The following is a 26,803-nucleotide window of genomic DNA, read 5'->3' on the forward strand; positions in this document are numbered from 1 at the left end:
GGTGGAAAAATCTCCTCTTGTTATCTTTTTATTTTAGTAAGAAATCACGGGTTGATTTTATGTCATATACTAAGAAAAAATTTAAAAAGTACTATTTTTGTCACTCTAAAAATTTTATTTTTCACTCCGAACTTCCGATAACAGTTTTCAATTTCTTATGGAAGCCCAAACGATCCTTGACCTAATCCACTCTAAGCCCATTACTAAGCTCGAAAAGCCGTCACAATTCAAATGATGAAACCTTAACGGCTAGTTTAGCCAACGTGTCAAATTCGACGAACCGCACGCGCCAACGGTCACATTCCCGTTCAAGAAACCCCGTTCACCAAACCGCCTCTTTATAATCCTTCCAAACTTTATCCCAAAGCCAACGACATTTCTCGTCTCTTTCAAGAATTTGAATATCAGCGCCCACTGCTTTCTTTCTCCGATCTCCAACTTCCGATCCGTCGATCGTTTTTCCGACGACCCTTTTCGTTTCTCAGCGACTTTTCAATTCGGATTCAATGGAGACTCCATCGTCAATCAGGAAAGTCACGAGGTCTCAGACTTCGGTCGCTCAGAACAGCAGCAACATTCCCCTTTCAAGTGAGTCCTCTCACTTTCTTTTGTTTCCTTCCAAACAATCGAATGATCGTGGAAAATAAAATATGGGTACTTAGGGTTCTTGATGCATGGGTTTTAATGGGTTTATCTTATCAAAGTCTGATTTTCTTTTCTTGAATATGTAATTTCCAATCAGAATCGGGACTTTTAATACTTGGGTTTTGATGGGTTTATCATAAATTTGATTTTCGTATTGAATCATTAAATTTTCAATCAGAAATCGGGATTTTAATAAATGGTTTTCTTCTCTTGTTTTGTTGATCTTTCTTCAGGAAAGACTGAAGATTCTGAGAAGGCTCTCTCAAAATCGAGACCAAGAAATGGGAAGCAACAACAAGATTGGTCGGCACTGATTGACATCACCAACGATTCTCCGATTGTTGGACTTGCAATGGGAAGCTTGGAGACTCCATCATCGGCCATACTCAAACAGAGAAGCTGCAGAGCCAAGAACACACCTGGGTCCGGAGAGGCCTTGCTGAGAGGTCAAGTCAAGACCCTTTTGCAGCAAGTTGAAGAGGAGGCTGAGTTCTCAAAGATATCGCTCGAAAGCCGCCCTATTTGCCTTATTCAAGGCCTTATCGCCAACTCTCCGATGGGACTCCTGGCGCCAACGCCAGCGAACACGCCACAGGTCTCTGATCTCTCTGTTGGTGCAAGTGGAAGCAACAAAGTTGGTCCGAGTTGTGAGCAACCTTCTCTTGTTCAAGAACAATTAATTTCTCAGGTTGGTTTCTTCACCTAGTTATCATCTGGTGCAATAATCTGATTGTATTTACTTGTTTTAACTTTTAGGTTTGCCTCAAAAAATTGTAAATTACTGATTATTTTTTGTTCATCCATGAAAATGTGGTAGGTGGTATGTGACATCTTAGAAGGAAAAAATCAGGGGAGCCTCGAATCTCAGAAGAGTATCCTGAGCCGCTCTCTGCTGCTGGATTTCTCCGAGAAGTCCGAAATCTCCTCACTTTCATCAGAGTGCTCCTCTGTGATTACCGACAGCAAGGAGAAGTCATCATCCCCAGATGATGACAATGCTTCCATCTGGTCGATGCAGGTCAATGCTAGCACCCATGATGAAGATGAGGAAGAAGCAACCGATGAAGAAGAAGACTATTATCTGAAGCTGAATGAATGTTATGGAATGGAAGAAGAAAAGAAGCAAGATGGAGGATACAATGTGAATGAGCTTTGTGATGGCATTAGCAATATTTGCGTCGATGAGACGAGAAGGATTCCCAAGTTTGAAGGAAAGCATACCAGATTTGCGTATGACAGTGAAGATGAAATCGTTGAAGAAGAAGAAGAAGAAGATTCTGCAAAGACTCCGGAATCATCTTCACCAGGTGCCCTGCGGCTGAAGGGATTGCCAACACCAAAGGGGAAGCACCTACGGTTTCTTGAGGAGGAAGATTGATAGATTCTGGTTTCAAAGTGCTGAAGTTGTTTGGTTTTCTTTCTTGATAACCATGTTAGCGAAAAGCTTTGTTTTTTGTTTGGATTTCATGACACCAAAAAATGACATGATTGTCATTCATCACTTTGATTTTTAATGAATGAAATATTCTTTGCTAGTTTTAACCAGTTGGTGCTTCTGTGTTAATCATCAATTCAACTATGTTAACTCACTGGTTTCAAATTATTGACGAGAAGGCGAGGCACAATTTGTCAGCAGCAGGCTCGTTTCCTGCGGGAGATGGCCACCATTCCTTTCTATCTGCGGTAGCCGATAGAAACTGAAGCCTCCGCAGCAGCAGGGTCGGGTCCGAATCTTGCATCCCATCTCAGATACCAAAATGTTATCCTGGAAAGGGAGAAGATTTGTTTCCTCTTTGGATACATCGAAAGGTAACCGTGCGGCTGACGACACGGGTCCATTTTACCCAGAGTACTCGTCGGCAACACTGGTGTAAAAATCCATGGAATTCAAGGAACAAGTAGTACATTTGACCAATTTCAAAACCTTGCCCCCGGATCTTGCTCATTTCCATAAATAAAATGCACATGTAATTTACAATGAAAACCCTACTCATGTGGAAAGACATCGGGTCACTAAAAGAGCACCAATATGTACATAAATAGCACACCGTCCGTCTGAATAGATTCATAATCTCTTCTCGACTCTACAATATCTGTGCTACAACTTTAAAACCAGGGGTGCCACGTTGGATCCATCATGCACAAGTTCCTCGGAGTCAAGGCAGCTTCAACCAACTCAGTCACTCCGCGCTGCACTGACTGCGGTGGTTCCATGCCATTATCCTCCTGAATGCAGCACAACACAAATGACACACTTTTAGGGACGATAAATTAGCAATTGGTTCTGGATTCTTAATCAATTTTTGAAATCGATAAACCCTCAAACTTATAGAGGAGTGTTTAGGGTTTAGGAAAATCGATAAAATCAGCACGAACAGCATAAATTATCTTAAATTGAAAAACAACATACCACTGTTTGGATAGAAAAGAAAAATGGAAATACATCACTGAATGCATTGTTGCTCATTTTATGAGACATGCACTCAAACTCAATATCATTGCAAGTGATGCGAAGCTCTATGTTATTTAAAAGATCGGAGGCACTGGTTACCTCTTCGGAAAAGTACTGTGGGGCAATTCCATTGATCCGGCCAATAACATGCTCGACATTGGCGATGACCTTCTGCTTGAAGTCAATGGGGTTCATATTACCCCCTCCAGCAAACGGGGCCATAGGCATCCCGAGGGAGGGTCTTCTCCAAGACCAAGACAGCAGCTCATCACGGAAAAACATAGCCAGCTGATGCCACAGATGTTGACTTTGCTGCAATAGAGAAAGATTGAGATTTAGGACACATAATCTCTTTGCTTACATGCTCATGTAGAAAGCAACTGCCAAGAAAAAACTCACTTTGGGTGAAACCACAGCCTGTGCTGCAGCACACATTGCCGATACAATGAGGCCTTCCACTCCAAAATGGGAGAAGAAAGCTTGCATGTTCCTTGTAAGACGAAAAGGCACTGGCTCATTCAATTCGACCATTCCATTTACATCATATGCAGGATGAAAATCGGTTTGAAATATTTTTCCTGTGTTCTTAGCAAATAAAATTTTATTTGGGGACCTCCCTCCAATTTGTAGCATGAGAGACATAAAACTCGAGAGGGCCAACTGGATGGCAAACTGCTTTTTGAAAGTCCACATATGGTTCCCGTTTAACAGAGTCTTGTACATGTATTGGGAAAAAATGCCGTCAGATACAAGATTTTTTGTTATGTCATTATAAGCTTGGAGGCGAAGGTCTACAACAGCTCCGTTAATGACTTGGCCGGATACAGCCGGATTCAATTGCTCCTTGAAATAGGTTATGGGAAGATCCGCCTCCTTGTCATTCCTTGAGCAGTGATTCTCATACACCTCAAGAAAGGTGCTGTACATCAAATCATCTTCTACCATTCGGACCTGCACATACAGCAATAGTATAATAAAATAAAATAAAATAAACAATTTCCTTCTTCTCTAGATGGTTACAATAGCAACCACATTTGATGCAGCGTATTAATGAGAGGTGGGTTTATGAGCACTTTGGTGATTAATTGGTCACATTCATGCATCTCACTAATTCATACATATGTAACTGCTACTGCACTTGTCTCAGGTCCATGCATTACACTATGTAGTCTTTATTTTGCATCTACGCATCACCTAGCTATCTAAGGGTGGCTTGTACCCTTATTTTGATATTAGAATAATCAATCTACAGACTAAGTTTGTCACATTGAGAGTGCTAATTTCCTATTCAAGGCTTCCTAGTAGAATACGAAGATATTCTTCTAGTTTTCTGCTTTCGTTCTGCATCAACATTCCAATGAGAAACTAACGACAAACCAACCAGGACCTAGTAAAATAGCCCTATCCCTTGTCTAAAAACCAGGAGATGTCTTCAAGGTCAGGAGTTACGTCTAATATATATATATATATAGAGAGAGAGAGAGAGAGAGAGAGAGAGAGAGAGAGAGAAATAATCTAATCCCTCAAATGTGAACAAGGACAAACCTGGGACCAAACAGGAATGATGATTGGGGTGTGAATGGATATGTGGCGTCGCCTTGATTCCTTGTGCTTATCAAACATTTGGTTCATCACACGGAAAAGCTGCAATATTCGTTCATCACTTCTAGCATTAGGGGTTAAAGATGTCTGAACAATAAAATGACGTTGAGAACCATCAGAGCCAATAAGAGTCAAACGCCGGAAACTACTTCCATGTCTTCGCACTATTGGTATATCAGCTCCAACCCTGTCTAACTTTACTGCATGGTCGGGTGCAATTTCCTGCAAACATAACAATCATGTTGTTTCATATAAGAAAATGCACTGAGAAAAGATATAGAATTTTGAATCAACTTGATCTGAAAGCATTTATCAAAAGTTTGATAGTCATTCAACATAATAGAATCAACTTGGGATACAACCACCTCCATTCATCCCATGACACAGGAAGACCAATCAGATAACTCATAAAGAATAAACAACAAAGCCCAGACAATGATAGAAGCAGAAATGTGCAAACACTGATTTAGTTACCTGATCACTAAAGTACTGTCCTGGAACCTCCACATCAACAACATGGAAGTCGCGCAACACCCTGCTTTCCTCTTCCAGCTTCAAGACAGCTGGAAATCTGTCCTCAACATTGCTCTGGAGGACATTTTTCCAATGCTTTAACCGCTCAGTCAATTCAGAGAGGGTGGCTGGGAAAGTAGTAGTACTCCCAGGATCAAGATCACGCTCGAAATCCTGTTTGTACTCTCTCACAAAATCAACGTGCTTATTCACAGCATCTTGTGAAAAGCAAGCTCTACAAACACCGGAGAGTTCCTTCTTAAGCGATTGGGGAACTTCAGCTGTTGTGGCAGTTGGGTACTTGTAACAGCGGTGGAGCAAGGCGTTAACCACAGCTAGAAGTCTCTCCTCTGGCAGAGTGACAAACCTTGAACCAATTTCAGTCAGCAGAGTCTGCACCCAGAAAGTTAACAAAATGAGGATTGACTTTTCTTAATTGTTTGTGTTAATAAAATGAACTTATTAACACACACACACACACACATATATATACATATACATGGTACTTCTAAATAACAAAAGTACATCAAATATTTAACTTCTGAGACAGAGATATCACACCTCAAGTTCACTAGCCAAATTAGTATGTTTGCTTCTAAGAGCCTCCATTATATCCTTTGCAGCATCAAAAGCGCTGGCAGCAGAGGGTACTGAACCCAAAGCACCATTACGCCTTAATGCACTCTGACCACCATCATTGACTGTTGAAGAACTCTGTTGCTCATTACCCTGATGCATGCCACTCTCGACAACTGTGGACCTTTCAGATTCTTGCCCATGAGAGTTTCCACCATCATGAGAACCAATTCCACCAGATTGGGCAGTTTGGTGAACTTGATTGTCTGAGGATAAACCAATGCCACTATGACCTTGTACTCTAGCATTCCCATCGGCTAACCCAATTGAACCAGCACTGGCACCAGAGGCACTTTGCTGTATCCTTTGAGCCATTGCCATTCTACTACCAAGTTCAGCTTTATTTGCAACATCACGCCGTTCAAGCAAGTATGTGCGCAGCCAGTAATATAGGGCCTGAGATTATAATGCTAGAGATAATCAAGATTTATGTTGGAGTGAAATACTGCATTGAATTTTATTTCCTTTGACAAAGTTAACATAACATTGTACCTGGGGATACACAGTGGCGATTTTTAGTAGGACGAGTTTGCAATGGGGAGCTTCTGTCCTCTGCAAAGAAAGTAAGAGTTGTGGAATCCAAGAAAGCCAGACCCAGTGGGGAATTTGGTCAATATATTTATCAAAAGACCTCCCAACATGTTCATTGGGAGTATCAAAGCTTAGAAGATATAAAACACGAGCTAGATGATTTCTTGAGTTAGATATCCCAAATTTGATGCCTTGAAGAAAGCAACAGACAGCATACTCCAACCATGTCTCATCATTCCTTTCTCTGTAAGCCTGTGCAAAATAAATAGAAGATAGGTTACGCACCAAAATTTCAAAAAAACTTAACATCATCAATTGTAATTGAAGCACATTACAGGATATAGGTTATGCACCAAAAGTTATAAAATAAATAAATAAATAAATAAATAAAGCCTTAATATCATCATCGTATTTGAAGCACATTACAGGACATACCATGTCACAATAATTTCCCCAGCTTATCCATCCTTTAGGCACATTTCTGAAAAGGCTGACAGCATTGGAGTATGAAAGATTAGCACCTTCATAATCATTTAGCTTTAACAAGAAATCCCCCTTCAGACGAAATATTTCTGCTTTATGTTTCACAGGAAAATACTCTAAGTTTGTGCTGTTGATTAGATTGAGACCACTGGTAAGCTCCCCTTTCATTTCCAGATAAGCTTTTGCCTGTTCTGTAATCTTAACAAAGGCCTCCTGGTAAAATACATGGAAAGAAATTAGAAACCTGTATCTAGGGCAAATAGAACTGGTTTATGGAAGGATATCACCAAAACAACGTATCACAGTTCAACAATATAAAACATGAGAAACGCTAAGGAGACTCTCTCAAAGTGGGACTCTGCATGGACTGTCCGCCACCTCATCTTTTTGGCACATTGTTTTATAATGTTGGCACAGAAATTGTGCCACAAAGGTGAGGTGACGGAGAGTCCATGGAGAGTCCCACTTTTGAGAGTCTCCTTAGCATTTCTCATAAAACATTAGCTACGGAGGATCGCACTCATACAACATCACCTCAAGGAGGTTCAAGATGATAATTTAACATAATTAACATGGTTACAAGTTGCATAACATTGACCAGAAACGAAAATCATACATTGAGGGCTTTCAACTTATCAGCTAGTAACCCCCAGAATAGAGTCATTGGCTTGTACTGGAGGATGTTCATAAAGCCCCAACAACCATGTTTTTGCTCATTTTTTGAAGGACAGAAATAAGCAATTAAATCAAATACAATGTAACGGTTGTTATTATTACCTGCACTTCCATCGTTGAATGGCCGTACATCTTTTCAAGTATTGAGACACAAACATCGTAAAGGCCTTGCTTACGACCAATGTGAGCAAGCTTATTAACGTTCCAGGCTTTGTCACGATAACCAAGGTGATGAAGTTGTGGATTCGTTGTTGTAAAATCTTTGAATGCTTCTATGACTGCATTGTACATTTCATTCCTCCATTGTAGCAAATCATACCAAACAGACATGTTATCCCATTCATTTGGAGTTCTCAGCCTCCAAGTCTCAAGAATGTCCTTGAGATCAGCATAAAGATTTCCGTGTACACCAACCACAGGATTCCCAGAAAGTTTGTTTCCATTGGCAATGTCCACAAGAATTCTTGACGACTCTTGAACTTCAACTAGCTGTTGGAATTGCTGTAAGAGAGGAATCCTAGCATGGATAGACATCTCTGGCAACTGCCACCACTGATCCAAGGCAAGATCAACACCTTTCCCCACACTGTTCTCAGCGTCCCCCACACCATTTGCATTTCTTTCATGAAGCAAAATGAATGATTGTATAAGCCGAAGTTTCGGAGTATCTTCCACCTGAGCCTTTGTAAGTACCTGATCCTTCAAGTATACCCAATCAGGCAATTTCCAAAGAGTATCAAGTAGTACTTCGTGATTCTCAATACTTTTTCCATATTCTACCAATGGTTCCCATTCGCTGAGTTGACCAGCACAGTACAGCCATTGTTCTTCCCAAAGACACATCTCGGCCTTCGGCACTGTGTTATTATATGTGCCTTGAGTTGACTTAAGCATAGCTTGGTAAAAGAGGCTTTGAGCACGCTGCCAGTAGCCATGCTGAACTAGCGAAAGCCCGGCTCTAGTTTCTGCAGTGATTGACCTTTTCTTCCACAATCCACACCTCATGTCTTCTTCATTGAGCAAACGATAAAGTTCCGCAAGAGACTCGGAGCACTTTGTATCATTTGTGAACAACATGACATGACTTTCCAGCAAAGCCAATGCTATGTGCCATGCATTGTAAGTTTTCCCAATATATTTAATGAGCTCACTTGGCATCCGAGGCTGAGGGTGGCTCAACTGAAGCCCTTCCAGAAGGGCTTGCACAACATTTGGCCTGCTGCCTTGCTGCTTCTTATGATAATCTTTTGAAAGCAGAGCAATCATTGGTTTAGCTAGTGCAACCTGCTCTTCCTTGTCTAAGGTCACCCAGGCAATGGGAAACACCAACACCCACAAATGATAAGCGACATTGGCATCCGCATGAGCAAGCTCTCTCAGTGGAATAATAAGATCAGCCACCTAGAACAAAGGAAGAATTCAGAAGAAAAAGTCAGAACTTTCCATTTGAGTAGTATATCAATTACGCAAGCTTGTCTGACGATGGCTTGCCACCAACAACAGACAAGGGAGCGAAATTACTTAAACCTATTAAACATAATTAATAGTAACAGAATCTGGAAGAGAGAGTTAGAAACCAGGCATTATTTTAAGACAAATGTAATAAAACATTAATGTATGTGATTGTGACCATTACACCAAGTGTCATGAAGTGGTATTACAAATCCATCAAAATTATAACATGTTCTGGGACTCTTAACACCATGTCAGTATGCCAGATTGTCTCACCGTTGCCAAATAGATTCACCAAAGACAAATTTAATGAACCATCATACCTTGAGTTTGCTCATCTCATTCAAAAAATGTGCATGCTTACGAACAAGGGTATCAAATGTTAGAGGAGCATCCTCTGAACCCTCTGGGATATCAGTGACCTGCTGGTGCATTGCAGAAGGGTCTGGAGAATCTAAAACCAAAAGTGGTGGCACCCTTGCAGAGTTTGGAGGAAGAGTAATAGGTTTATCCTCGACTAAGATTGCTAAAAGAAGATCAAGGCCCTGTTTGAGCCAGAAGACATCACCCAAGGCTTCCCAATCCTGAAGGTGAATGACATACTGAAGCCTCGCAAACAATGTTTTCCCGAGAGATTCATGATAAAGTGAGAAAAATTTCATCCGTAATTCAGGATCTCTTGCACGTAAACCAAGCATGAATTGCCTTTCCACCTTCTGAAACACCTCTTGACGCAGGGAGAAGGGATATCTGGAAGTCAACCAAATATTTTAGCATATCCTTTTATTCAAGTACAACAAAAATAAACTCAACTACATTACTTACTTATTTGAATCAGCACATAATCCATAAAGAAGCTGAAGATATTTTCTGTCCCACTCTTCAAGAGCAATTGAGAAGTTTTGTTTATCAACTTGTGAAAGCTTCTGAAGAAAGGAAACTATTTCCTTTGGAGGGAGAAAAGCATTTGAAGTGACAGATGAGCCTGGCTTTCCAAAGTCATCTTCAATCCAACCTTTTATTACCTCAAGTATGCAAAGAAGCACGCTAGCATCAGTGCCTTTCTCAGAAAGCAAGGCGTTTAGTATTTGAGTTACAGATCTTTTGCAATCTGGAACAAGCATGACCCTTTCACTAATAAGTTTCAGAACGGAGTTCAGATTAGAAATGACGGCTCCAACATCAACCCCTTGACGAGAAGAGGAAACTGCGGAATCCAGATCTTTTGTCTGGCCCTGAAATAGAGGACAAGGTTCACTAAATATAATTCAACTGAAGTGAGACAGGATATTATCCAATATTAAGACATCATAAAACCAACTATAAAGGGTGGTGCTATCCACACACCCCTTTTACCTTCCACACACACCCTTCCAGATGAAATATAAGTTACTAGAAGGGCAGAGAATATTGAATGAACTGTACAAATTAAAACCACTGCCTGATTGGTATATGATCACCAATTACCATATAGTCTAGTGGCATTTAGTCCCCACTTTTGATGGAGGAGGTCCTGAGTTCAAAATCTTGTGGATAAGAATTTGCGTTAAAGTTGGAAAAAAGGATTAGTAAACAAAGATAATTCATGCCAGATCACATCTGTGTTCCTCCAACAGGGCTGCATATTGTCATGGTTCAACTTCTGGTTGAAAACGTATGCTCCGGTCTCAAAGGTAGCATGTTGAGAATGAATCTCACATTGATGAGAGGAGAGATCTTGCATGGGCTTATAAGTAAGTTGGGATGCACCCCATATTGCCAAATGGTTTTATGGTGGAACCTCAACTTTCTTCAATGCATAGAACTATCCCACAACTTGAAGGCAACATAAATTCTAAATCCAGAAGACCAAGAACAGAAAACGCAATGATGTGTTTAAAAACCAGAAACCAAACCAAAGTAACAAAGAAAAGCAGATTACTGCCAGCTGATACAACATAATAAATAGATACCAACATATCATGGAAAAAGTAAGCAGCAAGTAAACATATACACAAGAGGAATCGACAAATAAAACTGACTAGATGACGAAGTAAATGAAATTTGATACAACGAAACAAGAATTTATATGAAACACGAAAGAGGTAAACATGAGAAAACGGACATACTTGTCTCAGATGAGAACTTGATGACGACCCCATATCTCGTGCCAGGCGTTGCAGAATACGGACGAAGATGTGAGGATCAACAAAGTTCTTTTGCACCTCTGTCAAGGTTCTAATTACAAGCAGCACAAAACTAATTGAATTAGCAGTGCTCTCCTCACTCGATGTCTGAGGAGCAGTAACAGTATTGATGTGCTTCTTTATTAGTTCATCAACCTTGTGATATATTAGATTCACATCTTGTGGAGTAGCAGCTGCTTCCAGAGGAAAAGCAACAAAGACCATTTTCAACAGGGAGCACAATGATTTTCCGGCATCTAACAGTTTATACTTGAAACATGGTTCAAGAATCTGTCAAAAAAAATGTCCCCATAACACCAAAGTTGAGTGAAGAACTCCAGGTAAGAGCAGACTTTGTAAGAGAAAAAGATAAACAGATGGTGGTGTAAGAACATACCTGGGAAATTTGATTGATGTTATTTCTGATGAATAAATGTGGCTGCTTCTCAAGGACCTTATTCATGACATCCAAGCCCTGTGCAAGGGCTGTGGAAGGGTCCTTGGACTGAGGCTGAATGCTGCTCAGAAACTTCTCTAAATAATTGAATTTAACATTGGCAGTTGGCCACACCTCCAAAGCTTGTGATAGAAGGTCTAACGCTTGTTTGTACATAATACTTGCTTCCTTGTCCTTGGGCTCTATGACCAAAGCAACCTGTTTCCAAAACCATGAAAGTGGTGAGACTATAAACTACAAACAAATATACAAGGACTCCATGACAGCTCAACATTAGTGCACCTACAGAAAGATTGCCTATTCAATTATAGGTGACCTATAAACCAAGCATAAGACCATTCAAAACAAAACAAAAATCAAACAAATTCAATTATATATGGAGTACATAATGTCAAAAGTCCAAGATAGGCTTAGACATCTTTTCCATTCCCAGATGTTCCATGGAAGGAATGTCAACAAGCAGAGTGTCATCGGCCAGAAAGCTTCGGTTCAAATTAATATGCCAAATTGATGAGGTTTGAATACGAAAGTATTTTCAAAGCATCTCACTCATACATGAAACATGTGTGATAAGTTGAAGGAAGGGTGTTACCCTTATAAGGAAATTGATAATCATTTCCTCCATAGCAGCATTTGGCTTGAATTCTTCATCAGGTTGGCTAGCAGACCCAGGGGTCTCAATGTTAGGGATTGTGGAAGGCCCACCAGGCGACATTACACAGAGGGATTGAAGACCAGGTTCAACTTTGACACGCTTCGTTGAATCTTCAGGAAATGTAGACCCATCCACAGAGCGCTTAGGATCAGCACTAGCAGGGCCTGGATTAAACCCCTCACTGTTCTGATTGGTAACATCACCATCCGCCACTACTTTCATTTCATTTTGTCTTTGTCTTTCCCATCCAACAACCAAACCAGCAAGTTCAATTGCAAGACGCCTGTTTTCTGCAGAGGTGTTGTAAGGCAATCCAAGGCGACTAAGAGAATTGACCATCTGAGGTACAAATTGAGCTCTACAGCTGTAAAAGAGATCTGAATGTCGCACAATAAGCTGAAAAATGTGAATCAGATTAGGGATTGAGTGGCCTTCCTCAACCAAAATTTTTTTGGTGTACCGTATCCAAATTGGCATACGAGAATCTCCAAGAGGCAATCTTCGTGGTAGTGCTGGCATTAGTATATCGAGGGCCTGCTTGACCAACATTTTATTCTCTGGTTGACAAGTTCTCAGGAGTGCTACAAAAACCTGCATGCTCAAATCAACGTCAGGGTACTAAAACAAAATAGTTTTTATTAAGAAATTACTCAACAATGAATCCAAAGAATGCATTCTAGAGGGGTGCATGAGCTGTGAGCACATGCTGGTGCATTCCAGATTATCAACAAACAAGTATATACGTTTATAGACCACTCTTAACAATTTAAGATTTGGTAAATGGCTAAGAATTATAGGATTGATGTGATTTTCATTTCAAACACAAACGAGGGAAAAAGACCAATCGTCTGAGCATAAATAATAGCATAAAACTGATAATTCTATGACAATTTAAGCATCAAAACCAAAATTTCCAAAGCATTAAAACTTAGTGTCAATAAGGGGTTAACAGCTTGTGCCAAGTGCCAACAAAAGATTAAAATAGATATCATGCCCACAATGTGCAATACCTGGAGTATAATTTTTTCTGGGGCTTGATAAGCCTCCAAGAAATGGCAAACATTTACAAATGCCCACTGTTTACTGGCACTATCTTCGCGTTTGAGATGATTCCAACCAAATTTGATTAGTTCTTTCCTATGATGTACAAGGTCATTCTGCAGATACTTAAGAAGCAAAGTAGCAAGCTGCAAAAGTTCTATTCTCAAGGGCTCGTCATATTCAGCAGAAACCTATGGATATACAGAAATGGTGAGACAATTAAAGAAAATGTAATCTAGCAAAAAAAAATATGTACTTTTGATGATTTAAAAACAGAACTAAGGAGATGACACATAGTGGCACTGTAAGCCTTTAACTTTTGCAGAAAATATACCTCTTCTGGAGGATCGAGAAGTCTGTCAACAATTGTTTTTATTATAGTTTGGTCAACAACTTCCCAACTCTGATCATTTTGGAAGGAATGAGCAAGCATTGGAAGAATAAGCATTTGCATAATAACCACCAGATGATCATGACCAAGTTGCTTTGATTGGAAAAGATTTAAGAAATGCAAGAGAAGTGCTTTCTTAAAGTTAGGTGGATAACCTTCTGCAACCTGAGAACAGATGATGATCGCTTCACAAACAATCACCTAAGTAAAATACAAATGACATAAAACAGGGAGAAAAGTACGTACCTCAATGATATAAAATTCCTTCAGAAATGTAAAATCAATTCGAGTATGAAACAAGAAGATGGAGAGTATTTCAAAGAGAACATTCACTTCTGTTTTGTCATGCCGTAAATAATTCAGGAAGCATTTGACAAGCCATTTGCTTTCTTTAACCTGCATTTCAAAACATTAGTAAGTAAAGACTTCAGGGCCGCATGGTAAATGATAAAGACCCAGTTAAAAAAACCGAAAGGTCATATAATTAGTTTAAGAAAGAAAGCAAGGGTTTTCCCCATCTCAAGATTACCCAATGGGTTAATTATACTAACAAGCCACTAAACTTGCCCAACAGATGATCAACAAAGAAAGTATAGAACTTCAATACAAAAAGCCACTAAACGTGCCTGCACTAAGTTCAGCTCCTGTTCATTCTGCAAACGGGATAGCCTTACAGGTGACTTCCAAACAAGTACCAAGGTATCAAACACAATGCGGTTACTTTGTAGCCAGCCAGGTATCAATTTGACTAAATTTTTTATGAGTGCAAGTCCCCGAAAATAAGCATCTGGCGTTACACCAGGATGTGCAGATGGGGGATTAGAACTATCAGATAGAGGCTTAACAAGACCGTCATCACCCAACAAAGCAGGAGGTGGAGTTGACGTTCCCGAAGCAGTTGGCAAAAATTCAGGAAAAGCACTTGCAAGTATTTTCTGTGCTGATTTAGCAAGTTCATCTCTCAAAGGCTGGCCGGCATCCGATCGGACTATATACATAAACCTAGATATGAGAAAATATATTAAATGCTAACAAAGAGCACTGGATGAGTATGAACATAATTTAATCAATAATGATATGATGTGTCTGCCTGTGTATTTGGACATACATATATTTGTAGAGAGTTTATATACCACTTGGTCACCAATGACCATGAATACTTCCATGGTCAATCACCCCTGAATCTAAATAATGCCAACCATCCTATTTTAATTTGACAGTTGGTACCATGGATTTTCATGGTAAATGATGGCCAAGAGGTCATAAGGGCTGGGCATCAAACCGGCTGAACTGCGTAAATTGGCTGATCCAAACCGTGTTGGGGGTTGGTTCAGTTTTAACTGTCTATCTATACATACACACACATGCATGTATATCACATCTAAACATTACCTCCTGAAGTACTTCGGTTCACTTAATCGAGCAAGAAAATAATCAACCGCTAATGTCGCATAGCGATTCAAAAATTTTGTGAGTGGAAGGCGATATGGACTGTTGATCTCACTATATACTTGTCCCGGAAGAAGAGCTCCTTCCAATTCAATAGTCAAGGTTACAAGTTCATCAAGGAACTTTGATGCAGCCGTAGGAAGAAGGTGAAAAAGCTCGATAATAGCTGGAAAAAACACAAATGTAACATAATAAGATCTGTAATCATGCACATGTATAGGCATACAAGAAAAACACCAAGGTTAAACAACTGAAAATACATACCAGCTGCAATTTTTGGCTCTTCACCAGCCTTCCATGATTTCTGACTTTGTGCAAGTTTTTCAGGCTCTAACCATTTCTTTAGGTGTTCCAGTAGCTTGCCACCTAAGGTAACATTAAACCAATTGGACAAGAGTTCAAGAAGACGGGCCAGACCTTGCAGAAGAGGCATGCTCAGATTCTTCGTGTGTGCCAAGTTCACTAAAATAGGCCTAAGGCTGCTCTGCAGAAGTTCTTTTGGCATCCTCTGCTGATTAATAACCTACACAGCAATGGAGTACAGTTTTTTTACAAGAAGATGAATGAAGTACATTTTTTCAACAAAAAAAAAAGCCCAATGTTTCCAGTATAGTGCAAGAAAAGCATATGCTGTAGAAAAGGAAATAAGAAACTAGATGAGGTATAATATGTTCATTTATACTTCATGAATCACCCACCAAATGGATATGGCTCAACTAACCAAAACAAACATGACAGATCCCAAAAGAGTAAAATTTCCAGAAAAATAGACAATCAAAAAGGGAGGCCAATAATTCCATAGAACAATCATCATTATACATCCAGGCATGCATTACAATACGACCAAAAAAAAAAAGAGATGGATAGACTAATTCAAAAGAAAACACCACCTGTCGCAGGCCTTCCTTGGCCACAGCAACAATTTCAGGCGTTCGACATGTCAAAGATTTAAAAAACATGGAAATGATCTTTGCGCGCAATTCTGAATGATTTGGAGTTTTAAAATCTGCCCACGCCATGGTAGTACAAAGTAGCTCAATGCAGGCTGTTCGAAGCTTATTTAATGATGTGGCCACTTTGGGGTTCATAAACTTCACAACCCACACAGTTTCATCAGCCTCAGCTATTTGCAATGCTTCTTGGAGAAAATTAACCAAATCTTGTGTCAGCTTGAGAAGAGGTGGCCTCAAGCCCAAACAGAAGTTTAAAGCTGTAACTGTCCCCACCTATGTGCCACCAAATCAAGTTAGAAAGAACTTCAACAAATTCTAGTCATAAAAATTAACAACATAGATTACCTGTTGATCAACAGTTTTTGACCGGAGTGGTCTTGCTAAAATTTGCTGAAGCAAATTTTGATATAATGGCTCAAGTAGCTCAGATACCTCACTACCAGTTCTACTTGCTAAAAGTGCCAAACAGGACTGCACATTCTTTCTGACAATAATAGATGCATTGGGATTAAACAATTCTGCAGCAAGGAAATCAACCACTCCTTGAAAGCTTTGCCGGCGTGATTCACTGTTTGCTTCATCAACATTATTAACCACACGAAGAACCTGTGTAAGCACCTGACTTGTCTCTTCCTGCTCTTTGCTAGCATATATAGGAAGCCTTTTAAGAACATACACCAAACCGCGAACGATTCTTACTTGGAAAAGGCACAGGGTCTCAACAGTGACCTTACCAACCAAAGCGCCAAGTCCCATAACACCTCCCATCTGCGCTTGCCAGGTTGTACCATAGCAACAATGCAAAAGACGGGGCAAAAGTTGCTCGAAAACAGGGATGCGAACACTTGGGGGGGGAGAGTATACAGGATTTAATGATGGACTCGAGACCATCATTGGAGTACCAGGGCCCCTTGACATCAGCAGATCAGCATGCTTTGAGCGAGCAAGAAAGAGAAGTGTTTCACAAAAAACATTTAAAGCACTAAGTGCAGCCTTGGCATGGAGCCGGTTTTCATCTGCTAGCACATCAACTAGAGCATCTAAAAATATCAGAGGGTCTAACTCCTTGAGGTTCGAAGAAGTATTAATCTTTGACCTGGAACTGGAACCCACTTGGGCATTAGATGAAAGCATCGGACCCCCAACTGCAGCATTGGCAACTGAGGTATTAGTTGAGGATGAATCAATATGGAACATCATCGCAAAATGGCGGCATACATTCACAACAAAGTCATCCTTGGGGTCCTGGAGATCTGCCTCCACACTGGCAGCAATGACAGTCATTAAGAGAGTCTTGAAAACAGACTTTTCAGCGATAAGTTGGGTCTTTGTCTTTACACCTAAGTCAGCCTGCAATTATGTCCAGATTTATTATAATGAATATACTATTTTTCTTTTTTCTTTCCCTTTTACGGGCTATATGAAAAGAAAACATAAAAAGGGGCAGGTAAAGAAGATATGGAATAGAAGTTGAAACAGAACAACTGTAACAGACAGAAAATGAGAATACAAAAGCTAGACAGAGTATTCTCTTTTCATTCTTTTTTGGTTGGGGAGAGGAGACTAAAAGTTTCTTGAAAAAAAAGTTTAAAAAGATGAGACATGATAAACAATGGTGTAAGAATGAACATGATGTAGATAAGTCAAGGTATCATACAGACAATTAATATTCTAATACATAGATTCACTCATGCATTAACTGAATTTTTGTGCAGCATCTTCTCAGTAAAGCACTAAATAATGAAGATGGCCTTACAGTGAAGACCAATAACTGGATGACCAAATAGTTCAACCTTCACTTTAACACTATTATCCCAACTACATAGCCAAAAGTGAATATGACTAATATAAAGCAATAAAAGTTTTGATCTTAAGGTTCAAATCACTGGAGGACTCAGCTTTCAGCACTTAACAAAGTGATAACATTAAATCAAACTAACCTTCATGTCTGATGTTTCAGGCCGCTGCCAAGAAGAATCAACAGCAGAGACCAACAAAGTTGACAACTGACTAGGCGTGCCTCCATCGTCCTTAATCTTTTCAGGCAAATTAAGCTGGGACGATAAGCAAACACGAATAAACTTCAATGCCTGTTTTCGGTAGAAAGTATCAATTCCACTATTTTTGTGCATAACAGCTTCCACGGCAAGATTAATGCATCGATCCAGTGGCACCAAAAATGGGGTTGAAGGCTCAAATGTAAGAATCGTGCGAAGTCCATGCTCTGGGTTCTCCTTGCATTCAAGTGCAAGGGGTTCTTTGAGAAAACGCCTGTTACGACCTCCTAACTTGCCAAGGAGTTGCAATGCTTTTGCACCCCAAGGATAGGGAGCAGGCCTCAAGTGTGACCATAGGGTCAAAATCACCTCAGACATTACATTGGCCATGCTGGGTTCCAAGAAATCAGGATTCAAACTGTCTACCCAAAACTCAAGTGTTCTTAAACCTAAACTCACGAGATCATCACTTCCTTTAAGACACAAAACAAGAGGCTTCATAAGACGGGGAAGGTGGGGTAGCAAAGAACTTAAGCGCGCAGGCAAGGTTAAGCACAACTCCAGCAAAAGGTCCCTCATATCTTCCCCTGTTGGACCCTCCAGCATCATCAACAGCATATTAAGACAGGGTTGTAACATAGGAATCAAATCCCTCAGAAGAAGATCAAATTTGCATGCTGCAAGTGCTCGAAACGTTGCATGAAGAAGTTTCATATAACCAAGAGGCTTTTCAACTTCAGTAGCATTTTTCATGCACACTTCCATTATAACAGGAACGTGAGGTTGCAAAATACGTTCAAAATCTGAAGGCGCTTTTGGAACTGCACCAAATATAAACTGAAAGAGATGCAATACTAGTTTTGCTGAAGGTGTATCTGGATGCTTCAGAACATCAAGTTTACTGTTTACAAGGTAATTAACCAAAACATCTGCAAAGGGCCGGTATACTTTAGGGGCTTGGAGAAGTGTAGAGAATATGTGAACCAACTGTGTGTTGCAAATCATGCACTCGAAAAGCTCAGGCATACACAACGAGAACATGTCCATTAAATCTCGAGGTTCCATAATAGCCAGAATCTGGGAAAAGAGCTGCAGCATTTCCCTCTCTTCATCCTTCTCCTTGAATAGAGCCAAGCAATGCACCCCACTCTTTAAAACGCCAGAAGCTTTCCGAACCTACCCAATAACAAAGTCATATTAAGGGATTGGGACCACAAAATGTTAGATTTCATTAAATGAATTTGGAATACCTCATCTTCTCGCATCCCTTTAAATGCCTGAGGCGCTGGTAAATTAGATGATGGTGAAACAAGCACCTGTGGGTGTGTTCCATGCGTAGAAGGAGAAACCTTAAACCATCAGAAATGCTGCATAAGATAACAAATGTTAACAGACTCAGGAATAACTAATAACATAGATAATAATACCTGTGAACGTGGCAAGTGTGCATGAGTGATACTCCATATGATAGTCTTCATTCCTGACAAATACAGCAAAGACTGATCAAATTATTTATAAATTAAAAAAATAAAAACAACCCAATTGAAGAAATAACTATCAGAAGTACAAGTATCATTATAAACTGACATGGAGAAAAATAGCAAAAAATGTGGTGAGGATCAATTACCCATGACCAATGTCTTAATCAGATGCTTACAATCATTGACTTCCTTAGAATGTTCAACGGTGATCTGCAAATTCAAAACTGCCTGCAACAAAATGATATGACACAAAGTAAATTAAAAAAATATATATTGTGCCTCATGATAACGGATAGCTATTTAACAAGGTTCTAAAAGGCACTTGGAGCTAGTTGGGAGGCGGGTAGGGGCATTGCGCCTGGGGGAACTAAGCGGAGGCCCAGGCGGTTTTTTATTTTAATCAATGTTTTAAAAGGCGAAAGCCTAAGGCGAGAGGCAAAGCCTCATGGGACCTAAAATTATTAATATATATTATATATACAATTATACAATATAGTCGAATCAAACATTATACAAGAATAATCAACAATCAAATAAAAAAAATCTTCACTGTAGGTGAGAAACCCTAACTTTAAAACAAACGCCCCAACTAACACCTCAGGCGCGCCTCGACCACGCCTAGGTGATTTTAAGCCTACTCACACTGGGCAGAGGAGTTTTCCTCACCGCCCGCCTTGAAGGCTGCCTAGGCGCACCTCAAGGCTTGTTTTTCAAAACACTGATTTTAAGTAAATAAATTATATAACATATAAATAAGTGTACTTATACATAAAATAAATAAATAAAACATAATAGTCTTAGGAAACATAAATTGCAAAATAGAATGATATAAAATTATACAGTACTACAACATATTAAAAACATAGGGAAAAAGCATATAATCAGTGTTCAATTGTTCATACAAGTACCCAACAAGTATCTTGAAAACATAAAATGCAAAAAGGCAAGCTAGGCGGGCACCTAGGTGCTCTTTCTTATTTTTAAAACACCTAGGGATTAATCGTGGCAGTGGCCAGCTACCTAGCACCTAGGCGGGGCCTTTTAGAACACTGCTATTTAATCAAGCAATCAAAGAAATGGATAAATAGTAAGCAATGGAAGAATTTTCTTAATAAAGAAACGATCGTACTAAGATCAAAGGAAACAACTACGAGGTTGGTCATCAAGACCAAAACAAAAACAGAAAAAATACAGCTTACAAACTAGAGCATAGAAAACAACCCAGCACAAACAAACACCTAAAAGCCATTGGAGAGCAGCCGCTTTCCAGTCTAGCCTAATCAAAGAGAGAAATTCCCCTAAACTTTGAGGAAACAGAGGCCCAATGAGCAGCCAAAAACCAAACTCTGCTCCACAGCTCTGTGAAACCAGCTCCTTCAAAATCTTCAAAGATCCTTCTAGTTCTCTCCTTCCAAATGACCCAAATTATCGCATGAAACATACAACCCCACGACCTTGGCTTTCTTTCCCTCCCAAGGCAAAGCATGAGCTTCACTAAGGGAGGGGCAATTCCTCAGGATTACCCATGTGATACCCATCTCCTTAACATCTTCAGCTACAAACTCAGAGTCACCGGACAATGCAAGAAAGTATGGTCTATCGATTTTAAATCAGATTTGCCAAGGATGGACCAGTAAGGGGATAAACTAGAATAGGGGCGCCTCCTTTGAACCATATTAATAAAACTAATACGCATTGTGTTTCCATACAAAAACTGAATTGGTCTGATTTTCCAAATAATTACAGCAATACAAGCAGTTTCAAAACCTGTGCCGCTCTCAAATTTCCTTATAAATCCACTGGCTTATAATCCCTAATGGTAACCATATTTACTACCATTTTTTAACATCTTTACAAGTGCAACACATGATAAACCTATACCTATCATTAAAAAGAAAACAAAAGTTTAAAACCTTAAACACAAAGTACTTTAGCATCAAATAAAGAGAGCGTGGGCAAGTGATACAAAGACAAAATATAAAGGGCAACTGGAAACCATAAAGGCATAAATGCACATAGAAACAGTATCTCAAAGAAAAGTTTGACAAAACTACCTGCACAGGGAGCTCAAGCTTTGACCTCAGAGTAGCACGGTCCTTTCCCTCCTCAGCCTCCTCCAGCAGCTATCAGGTAATATGAGACATGTCAGTATTGAAAAACAAGCAAGAAAGAAATAACAATCAACCAAGATCAGACGGATTTCAGCAAATGCAAAGAACTGCACAAGCATCAACTTCCCCAAAGTTCAGGAGAGAGTGCTGACCAAGCCCGTTTAGCCAGAAATTGTAGTGTTTTTAATTTAACGACACTAAAGTTTGCTGGGTGGTACTAAAACAACGCTTCTCTTCAAAATGAGAAGTTTAAGGTCTTAGGTGGTGGGTAAAAAAAAAAAAGAAGTTAAAGTGTTCTGGAACTGTTTGGTGCTGGTCAGAGAGGACTCAAGAGAAGTCACTGAATCTTTGAAGATGTCAGGGGGCTGGAAGTGGAGGAGGTGTGGGATAAGGTTAGGTTTTGGGTGGCTCTTCGGGCTCATGTTTCTCCTGTCTTTAGGAACACATCCTATCTGATCTTGTTCGAGATTGGAAAGCTGTAGGGTGTGTTTGGAAGTGCTTTTAAATGACTGGCGCTTTTGATGAAAGTACTTTTGGAATCAATCTTTAGTAAAAATGCAAGTGAATTCTGGAAAAGCACTTGAAGTGCTTCCTACAAGAATCACGTAACTGGTGCTTCTTCCAAAATGCATTTCAAGTGCTTTTGGAACCTAAAACACTTTCAGCAAAAGCTCTTTCAGTCATTTTAAAAGCACTTCCAAATGAGCCTGCAATGTCATGATATTCTACTATATTAAGATCGATGTAGCTTAGTAAATTATGTATATTTTGACTGTATGATGGCACTTTATAAGTACAGTTCTTTGTTTTAGATTAAAGTTTCTTCTTTTCAAAAATCAACTGCCCCAAAACAGAATTAAATAAATAAATTATTTAAATACATTATCGAAAAACACATCTTTGTTTGACCACCAAACAGTATGAAATGCAACACGAAACTCTTTTACTCACATAAACCATACAAAGACGACACACAAAAATATATGTTGACATAACTTAGCCCATCTGGCAATATGAAAGCTTTCACATGAAACAAAATTATCAACTAAACAAGATGCCCATGTGGTTAAGTATATAGAGCAATCAAAGATTACCTGAGGAATAGTGCTCTTGAAAGTACTAAATTTTCCAACAAAAGCATCCAATATACGCCCCTACAAAGAACCAAAATATTTATACGCTGAAGGAAAGAGAAAACTCGTACAATCAACCAATTCAGACCATTCTAGGAAAATAATTAGGCTGTAACTCAGACCAATAGAATTCGTGCTTCATCCATAGATGGTTGGTCAACACCTTTCTCAAATATAGGCTCCACCTGCGTACAGTGTACCAAAAAAAACAATACATAAAACTGAATACCCCAAATGAAAAAAACAGACAATCTCTTGAAGAATAGAGTTAGCATATGCACCAGATTCAGCATCAAGCGAGCACAAGTAGTATGAATGCTAAGCGACAATGAAGCATCATGCATGTTGCTCGAAAACAAGTATATAATTCGGGATAACTGCAGCATAAAGGTAAGCTTGTTAGAAAATAGTGTGAATTTGTGATTTAAAAGTACGACGAGAAATTGTTCCAATAAACATCAAACATTAAGCAATCAAATAAAAAAGGAAAAGAAGTGCCAGATGGGGCACTGACCATCAAAGGAAGAATATAAAAGAAAAACACAAAACCCTGTTGATTGATTTCACACTTTCTCAATCCTATAAAAGGAAGGTTACTTTGGATCATAAAAGTCTTATTGGGAAGCATACTCATAATGCTGGACAACGAATCTTAAACAAAGTTCATTTAAGGATTCAGGTTGAACCAACTTCTTTTAGATAGGAAACCAACCTTCAATGAAAAAATAAATTAAGTAAAAGGGAGTTGAGCAAGTTTGTCCACTAAGCAAAACACGTAGGGCAAACCAAATACAGACACAAGACTAGCAAACCAACCATCAACATAAAGCTCCCACCCATGAACTACTAAACCGTCATTCTTCTCTCACTTTGCAGAAGTGCAACAATCAAGTCAATATAGGTAATTCTCAGAATGCATAATTGAAGGCTGACAACTGGCCTAATTGAAGATGATGAAGAAGAGGTAAGACCGTCCAATATAAAGTGAACGAAAAGTTGTATATGAACGATCAAGCCTCATTAATGAGAAGACAGTGATGGAACAGCAGTCTGGTTTTATATTAGGCATAACACAATAGAAATACCTGTGACAAGGAGAGGTCCGCACGAACATGATGAACAATCTCTGCAAGTAGACTATATGCCAATGGCCTCAAGGTCTCAAAGCAGGCTCGACCACTTCCAACCAGAACCCTGAAAATGTTAAAGAAGATTCATAAAATTGGAACGGAAGTTAGCTACAACAATATTATTACTTCTCTAAAATGGAATAGTTGTTTGCCGTCAGGCGAATTCCAGTTACAATTGGAACTGGTTAGCATATAGTGAAACAGTTGTTTTTAACTAAAACATGTCAGAGAAGAATTGACAAGTAAAAATATGGGGATGGACACTACAGTTCTGGTAAGTGCAAGGTTGAGATTGTTGCAAACTACAAAGAAGAAAAATGATGTTCAAATAGGAAGCAGATAAACGTTCTAAAAGCTTATATCTTAGCACATTCCATGACTCCACATAATAGGAAGCTAACCATTTATTTCTATTTCTCAGAAAAACTGCAAAATAAATCATTTCAATCTGATGGCAACCAAAATGTACTTTCTAGCATAAGACTGGTTAGGTGGAAGCAAAGATTCCCATAAATATTAAAAGGGCGACCCGTATGCATCATGTGCCAAATGTTTTCTCTGGCCTGCCTCTGTCCTTAGCAGCAACATCTATGTACATCTCTCCAGCACACAATGCTTATTGTTTAACCATGAATACATTACAGAGGAAATAAACACCGCTTGAAATCTTTTCTAAGAATATGTTAAAGGCTACTAACAAGAACATATCTTCTCCATTATATGAAGATATTGCATTTATCAAAGATTTCAATAAGTCGTCTGAAATAAAATTTCTGTATCATGGTTTTGGCAATTTAGAGGTCACCATATGATTGAGCCAACAGTGTTACCTTTCCTCCAATAGTGTGTCAATCAGAGGAAATAAACCTCTCTTGAAATCTGTTCCAAGAACATGTTTTAAGGCTACTAACAGTTCCTGCGCTCAACAATATATTGGTGATTCTGAATATAGTCATGGAAGAAGAAGAAAAGGATACAAGTGGAGAAAAAATAAATTAGAGACAAGAATACTTACCTTTCTAATCGATACAGAATCTGAACATGTAACAAGCAAATTGACTATACTTTTACATATGCTTTCCTCATGGGGCCTGATATAATCAGCAAAGCTCTTCAACAGATATGTTAAAAATGAAACTGTCTGCAATAGAAGAGAAACAAACTAGTAAACAACTAATGAAGAAAGCACTGATGGGTGGACAAAAACATGAAATTAACATAAGGCTACAAGGATACGTAAGAAACAACAGTGCCCCGCTCACAGAATTTAATACATATAAATTTAGCCTAAAACACCTGCTTACCTTCACCTGTGCACCCTTCAACTCAATGAAATGAGTCCTCAAATGCAGAGGAACTTTTTCAGGGCCAGGAACAGATATAGCAGCAACCATCAAAGGCAAGAGGTGAGGAATATTGGTCTGCACGAGTCGACTATACAACTGAAACAAAAACATGACCACCAGGGGACTCTCAGTAATTATCTTGAAAGAACGGGTACTAGGGTTAAGTTGCCCACCCCCAGCATACCCACTACCACCAATACTACCGCCAATACCACCACCGATACTACCACCTCCAATACCACCACTCAATGATTGATCTGAAGAAGTATCCATCGGCTTAATATCTTCCACGCCCACCGCCCCATTTTCAAAGAAATGGTTGACAGTCAATTTAAAGTTCTGGTAAACCTTGCAAACAAAGTCCAAGAATGGCTGAACTTCATTTTCCAGAGTCGGCCTGAAGTTCCTGAGGAGGTCAAAGATTATACGGATACATATTAAACCATTCTCTTCGTTGTCAGTGGTTAATACATGCATTGCAACCTTCAAGAGCTCCTGGACAAAAGGACGGAGTACTTCACTGTGGGGGAGACGATTGAGAATCTCCACCACAATATTCCGGAGCTTGTGTTCGGGATTGTCAGTAAACTGTGGCTTTGTAATTTTCTCAAGAATCATGGAAAATGCCTTAAAGTAGCATTTTAGAAAATTCAAGTACTCCGCCGTGTGTGCAATCTCTAGGCTGTCCCGAACCTCCATTGCCATCTGAAGCCTTGCCTGTATTGCTGTTCCAAATAAAAAGAAACTATAACATCTTGAAGACCCATCAATCAAACTTGGTTGCATAAAAAATTAAATCAAAATTAAGCTTTATTTATCATAGTTAATCGGGTCCGAAAACGAAGGCCGTGTTTGGTTTACTGGACATGCACTAACGGAAAAATAATTAAAATTTCCAGTGTTTTGGACTTCAATGCACAGGACGACGAATTTTTCTCAATTTACAATGGTTCGTTCGATAAAATTCAATAAAATTATAACTAAAGAAGGCTTAAAAGTTCAAAAACATAGTTGAATTATGCTTCACAGACACACACACACACACAGAGGAAAGAGAAAGTACGGAGGTCGGGCTCGACGAGACGCCGAGCATGTTGCTCGAAATTCTGAACAGGACTCATGAGCTCTGAATCACAGGCACAAACCACAGAAAAACCCCAGCGTTCCCGGGAAGAAACCCAAAACGCAGAGGTCCGAGACTCCAATCCCCGCAAATTCCAAATGAAACTGCTTCTGCCGCGCGACTACCTCCTGCTTCTTCCACTCCAAGTACCACACTCGAAGCAAAACCCGAAGCTCCCCTACTTGCTGCAGTGGCTGAAATAAAAGGGAACGCAGAAAAATTGGGGATTCAATTTGAGTGTTTGGGAAATTAGGGTTTAGGAAATTGGTGGGAGCTGTGGTGATCGTTCTAATTTCTGTAATGGTTTAAGTTATTTACGGTGACAGTGTCTGTGTATTCTCTCGCTCGCAAAGACTCGGGTCTTTCGGTGAGGACTCGAGAC

At 39.5% G+C, this 26,803-nt stretch overlaps 2 protein-coding genes across 5 annotated transcripts; one reads left to right on the forward strand and one right to left on the reverse strand.

Moving 5' to 3' along the window:
- Positions 1 to 344: 344 nt before the first annotated feature.
- LOC137730317 (uncharacterized) lies at positions 345 to 2,464 on the forward strand. Its single transcript, XM_068469389.1, has 3 exons — positions 345 to 588; positions 879 to 1,333; positions 1,463 to 2,464. The coding sequence occupies exons 1-3, from the start codon at positions 507 to 509 to the stop codon at positions 2,021 to 2,023; spliced, it is 1,098 nt and encodes a 365-aa protein (XP_068325490.1). The 5' UTR covers positions 345 to 506; the 3' UTR covers positions 2,024 to 2,464.
- A 96-nt stretch (positions 2,465 to 2,560) lies between these two features.
- On the reverse strand, positions 2,561 to 26,803 carry LOC137730289 (uncharacterized). 4 transcript variants are annotated; one of them, XM_068469362.1, is made up of 35 exons: positions 26,362 to 26,803; positions 25,257 to 26,023; positions 24,968 to 25,093; positions 24,783 to 24,868; positions 23,908 to 24,016; positions 23,104 to 23,199; positions 22,945 to 23,007; positions 22,784 to 22,843; positions 21,633 to 21,701; positions 19,725 to 19,806; positions 19,525 to 19,577; positions 19,348 to 19,413; positions 18,041 to 19,273; positions 16,446 to 17,450; positions 16,038 to 16,373; positions 15,412 to 15,670; positions 15,091 to 15,313; positions 14,325 to 14,700; positions 13,945 to 14,094; positions 13,642 to 13,863; positions 13,277 to 13,498; positions 12,204 to 12,857; positions 11,552 to 11,809; positions 11,098 to 11,445; positions 9,815 to 10,224; positions 9,313 to 9,739; positions 7,640 to 8,938; positions 6,815 to 7,075; positions 6,341 to 6,631; positions 5,774 to 6,244; positions 5,174 to 5,605; positions 4,643 to 4,921; positions 3,497 to 4,048; positions 3,197 to 3,409; positions 2,561 to 2,871 (listed from the first exon to the last, which is right to left on the reverse strand). In XM_068469362.1, exons 1-35 carry the CDS (start codon positions 26,417 to 26,419, stop codon positions 2,752 to 2,754), a joined length of 11,676 nt encoding a protein of 3,891 aa, XP_068325463.1. In that variant the 5' UTR covers positions 26,420 to 26,803; the 3' UTR covers positions 2,561 to 2,751. The 4 variants fall into 4 exon arrangements, with proteins under 4 accessions (XP_068325463.1, XP_068325456.1, XP_068325480.1 ...); XM_068469355.1 differs by having other exon boundaries at positions 19,348 to 19,446; XM_068469379.1 differs by lacking the exons at positions 21,633 to 21,701; positions 22,784 to 22,843; positions 22,945 to 23,007; ... (4 more) ...; positions 25,257 to 26,023; positions 26,362 to 26,803 and having other exon boundaries at positions 19,755 to 19,781.

This window comes from Pyrus communis, chromosome 1 (genome assembly GCF_963583255.1).
Source record: "Pyrus communis chromosome 1, drPyrComm1.1, whole genome shotgun sequence".
In the NCBI taxonomy this organism is placed as follows: Eukaryota; Viridiplantae; Streptophyta; class Magnoliopsida; order Rosales; family Rosaceae; genus Pyrus; species Pyrus communis.

Bases quoted from the DNA above. Each gene is read 5' to 3' on its own strand.
- LOC137730317 (XM_068469389.1), top strand. From the start codon at position 507: ATGGAGACTCCATCGTCAATCAGGAAAGTCACGAGGTCTCAGACTTCG. The intron at 589-878 runs GTGAGTCCTCTC...ATCTTTCTTCAG, and splicing joins CAGCAACATTCCCCTTTCAA to GAAAGACTGAAGATTCTGAG. The intron at 1,334-1,462 runs GTTGGTTTCTTC...AAAATGTGGTAG, and splicing joins AAGAACAATTAATTTCTCAG to GTGGTATGTGACATCTTAGA.
- LOC137730289 (XM_068469355.1), bottom strand. From the start codon at position 26,419: ATGAGTCCTGTTCAGAATTTCGAGCAACATGCTCGGCGTCTCGTCGAG. The intron at 26,024-26,361 runs GTACTTTCTCTT...TATTTGGAACAG, and splicing joins TCTCGTCGAGCCCGACCTCC to CAATACAGGCAAGGCTTCAG. The intron at 2,872-3,196 runs GTAACCAGTGCC...TGCTGCATTCAG, and splicing joins CACAGTACTTTTCCGAAGAG to GAGGATAATGGCATGGAACC.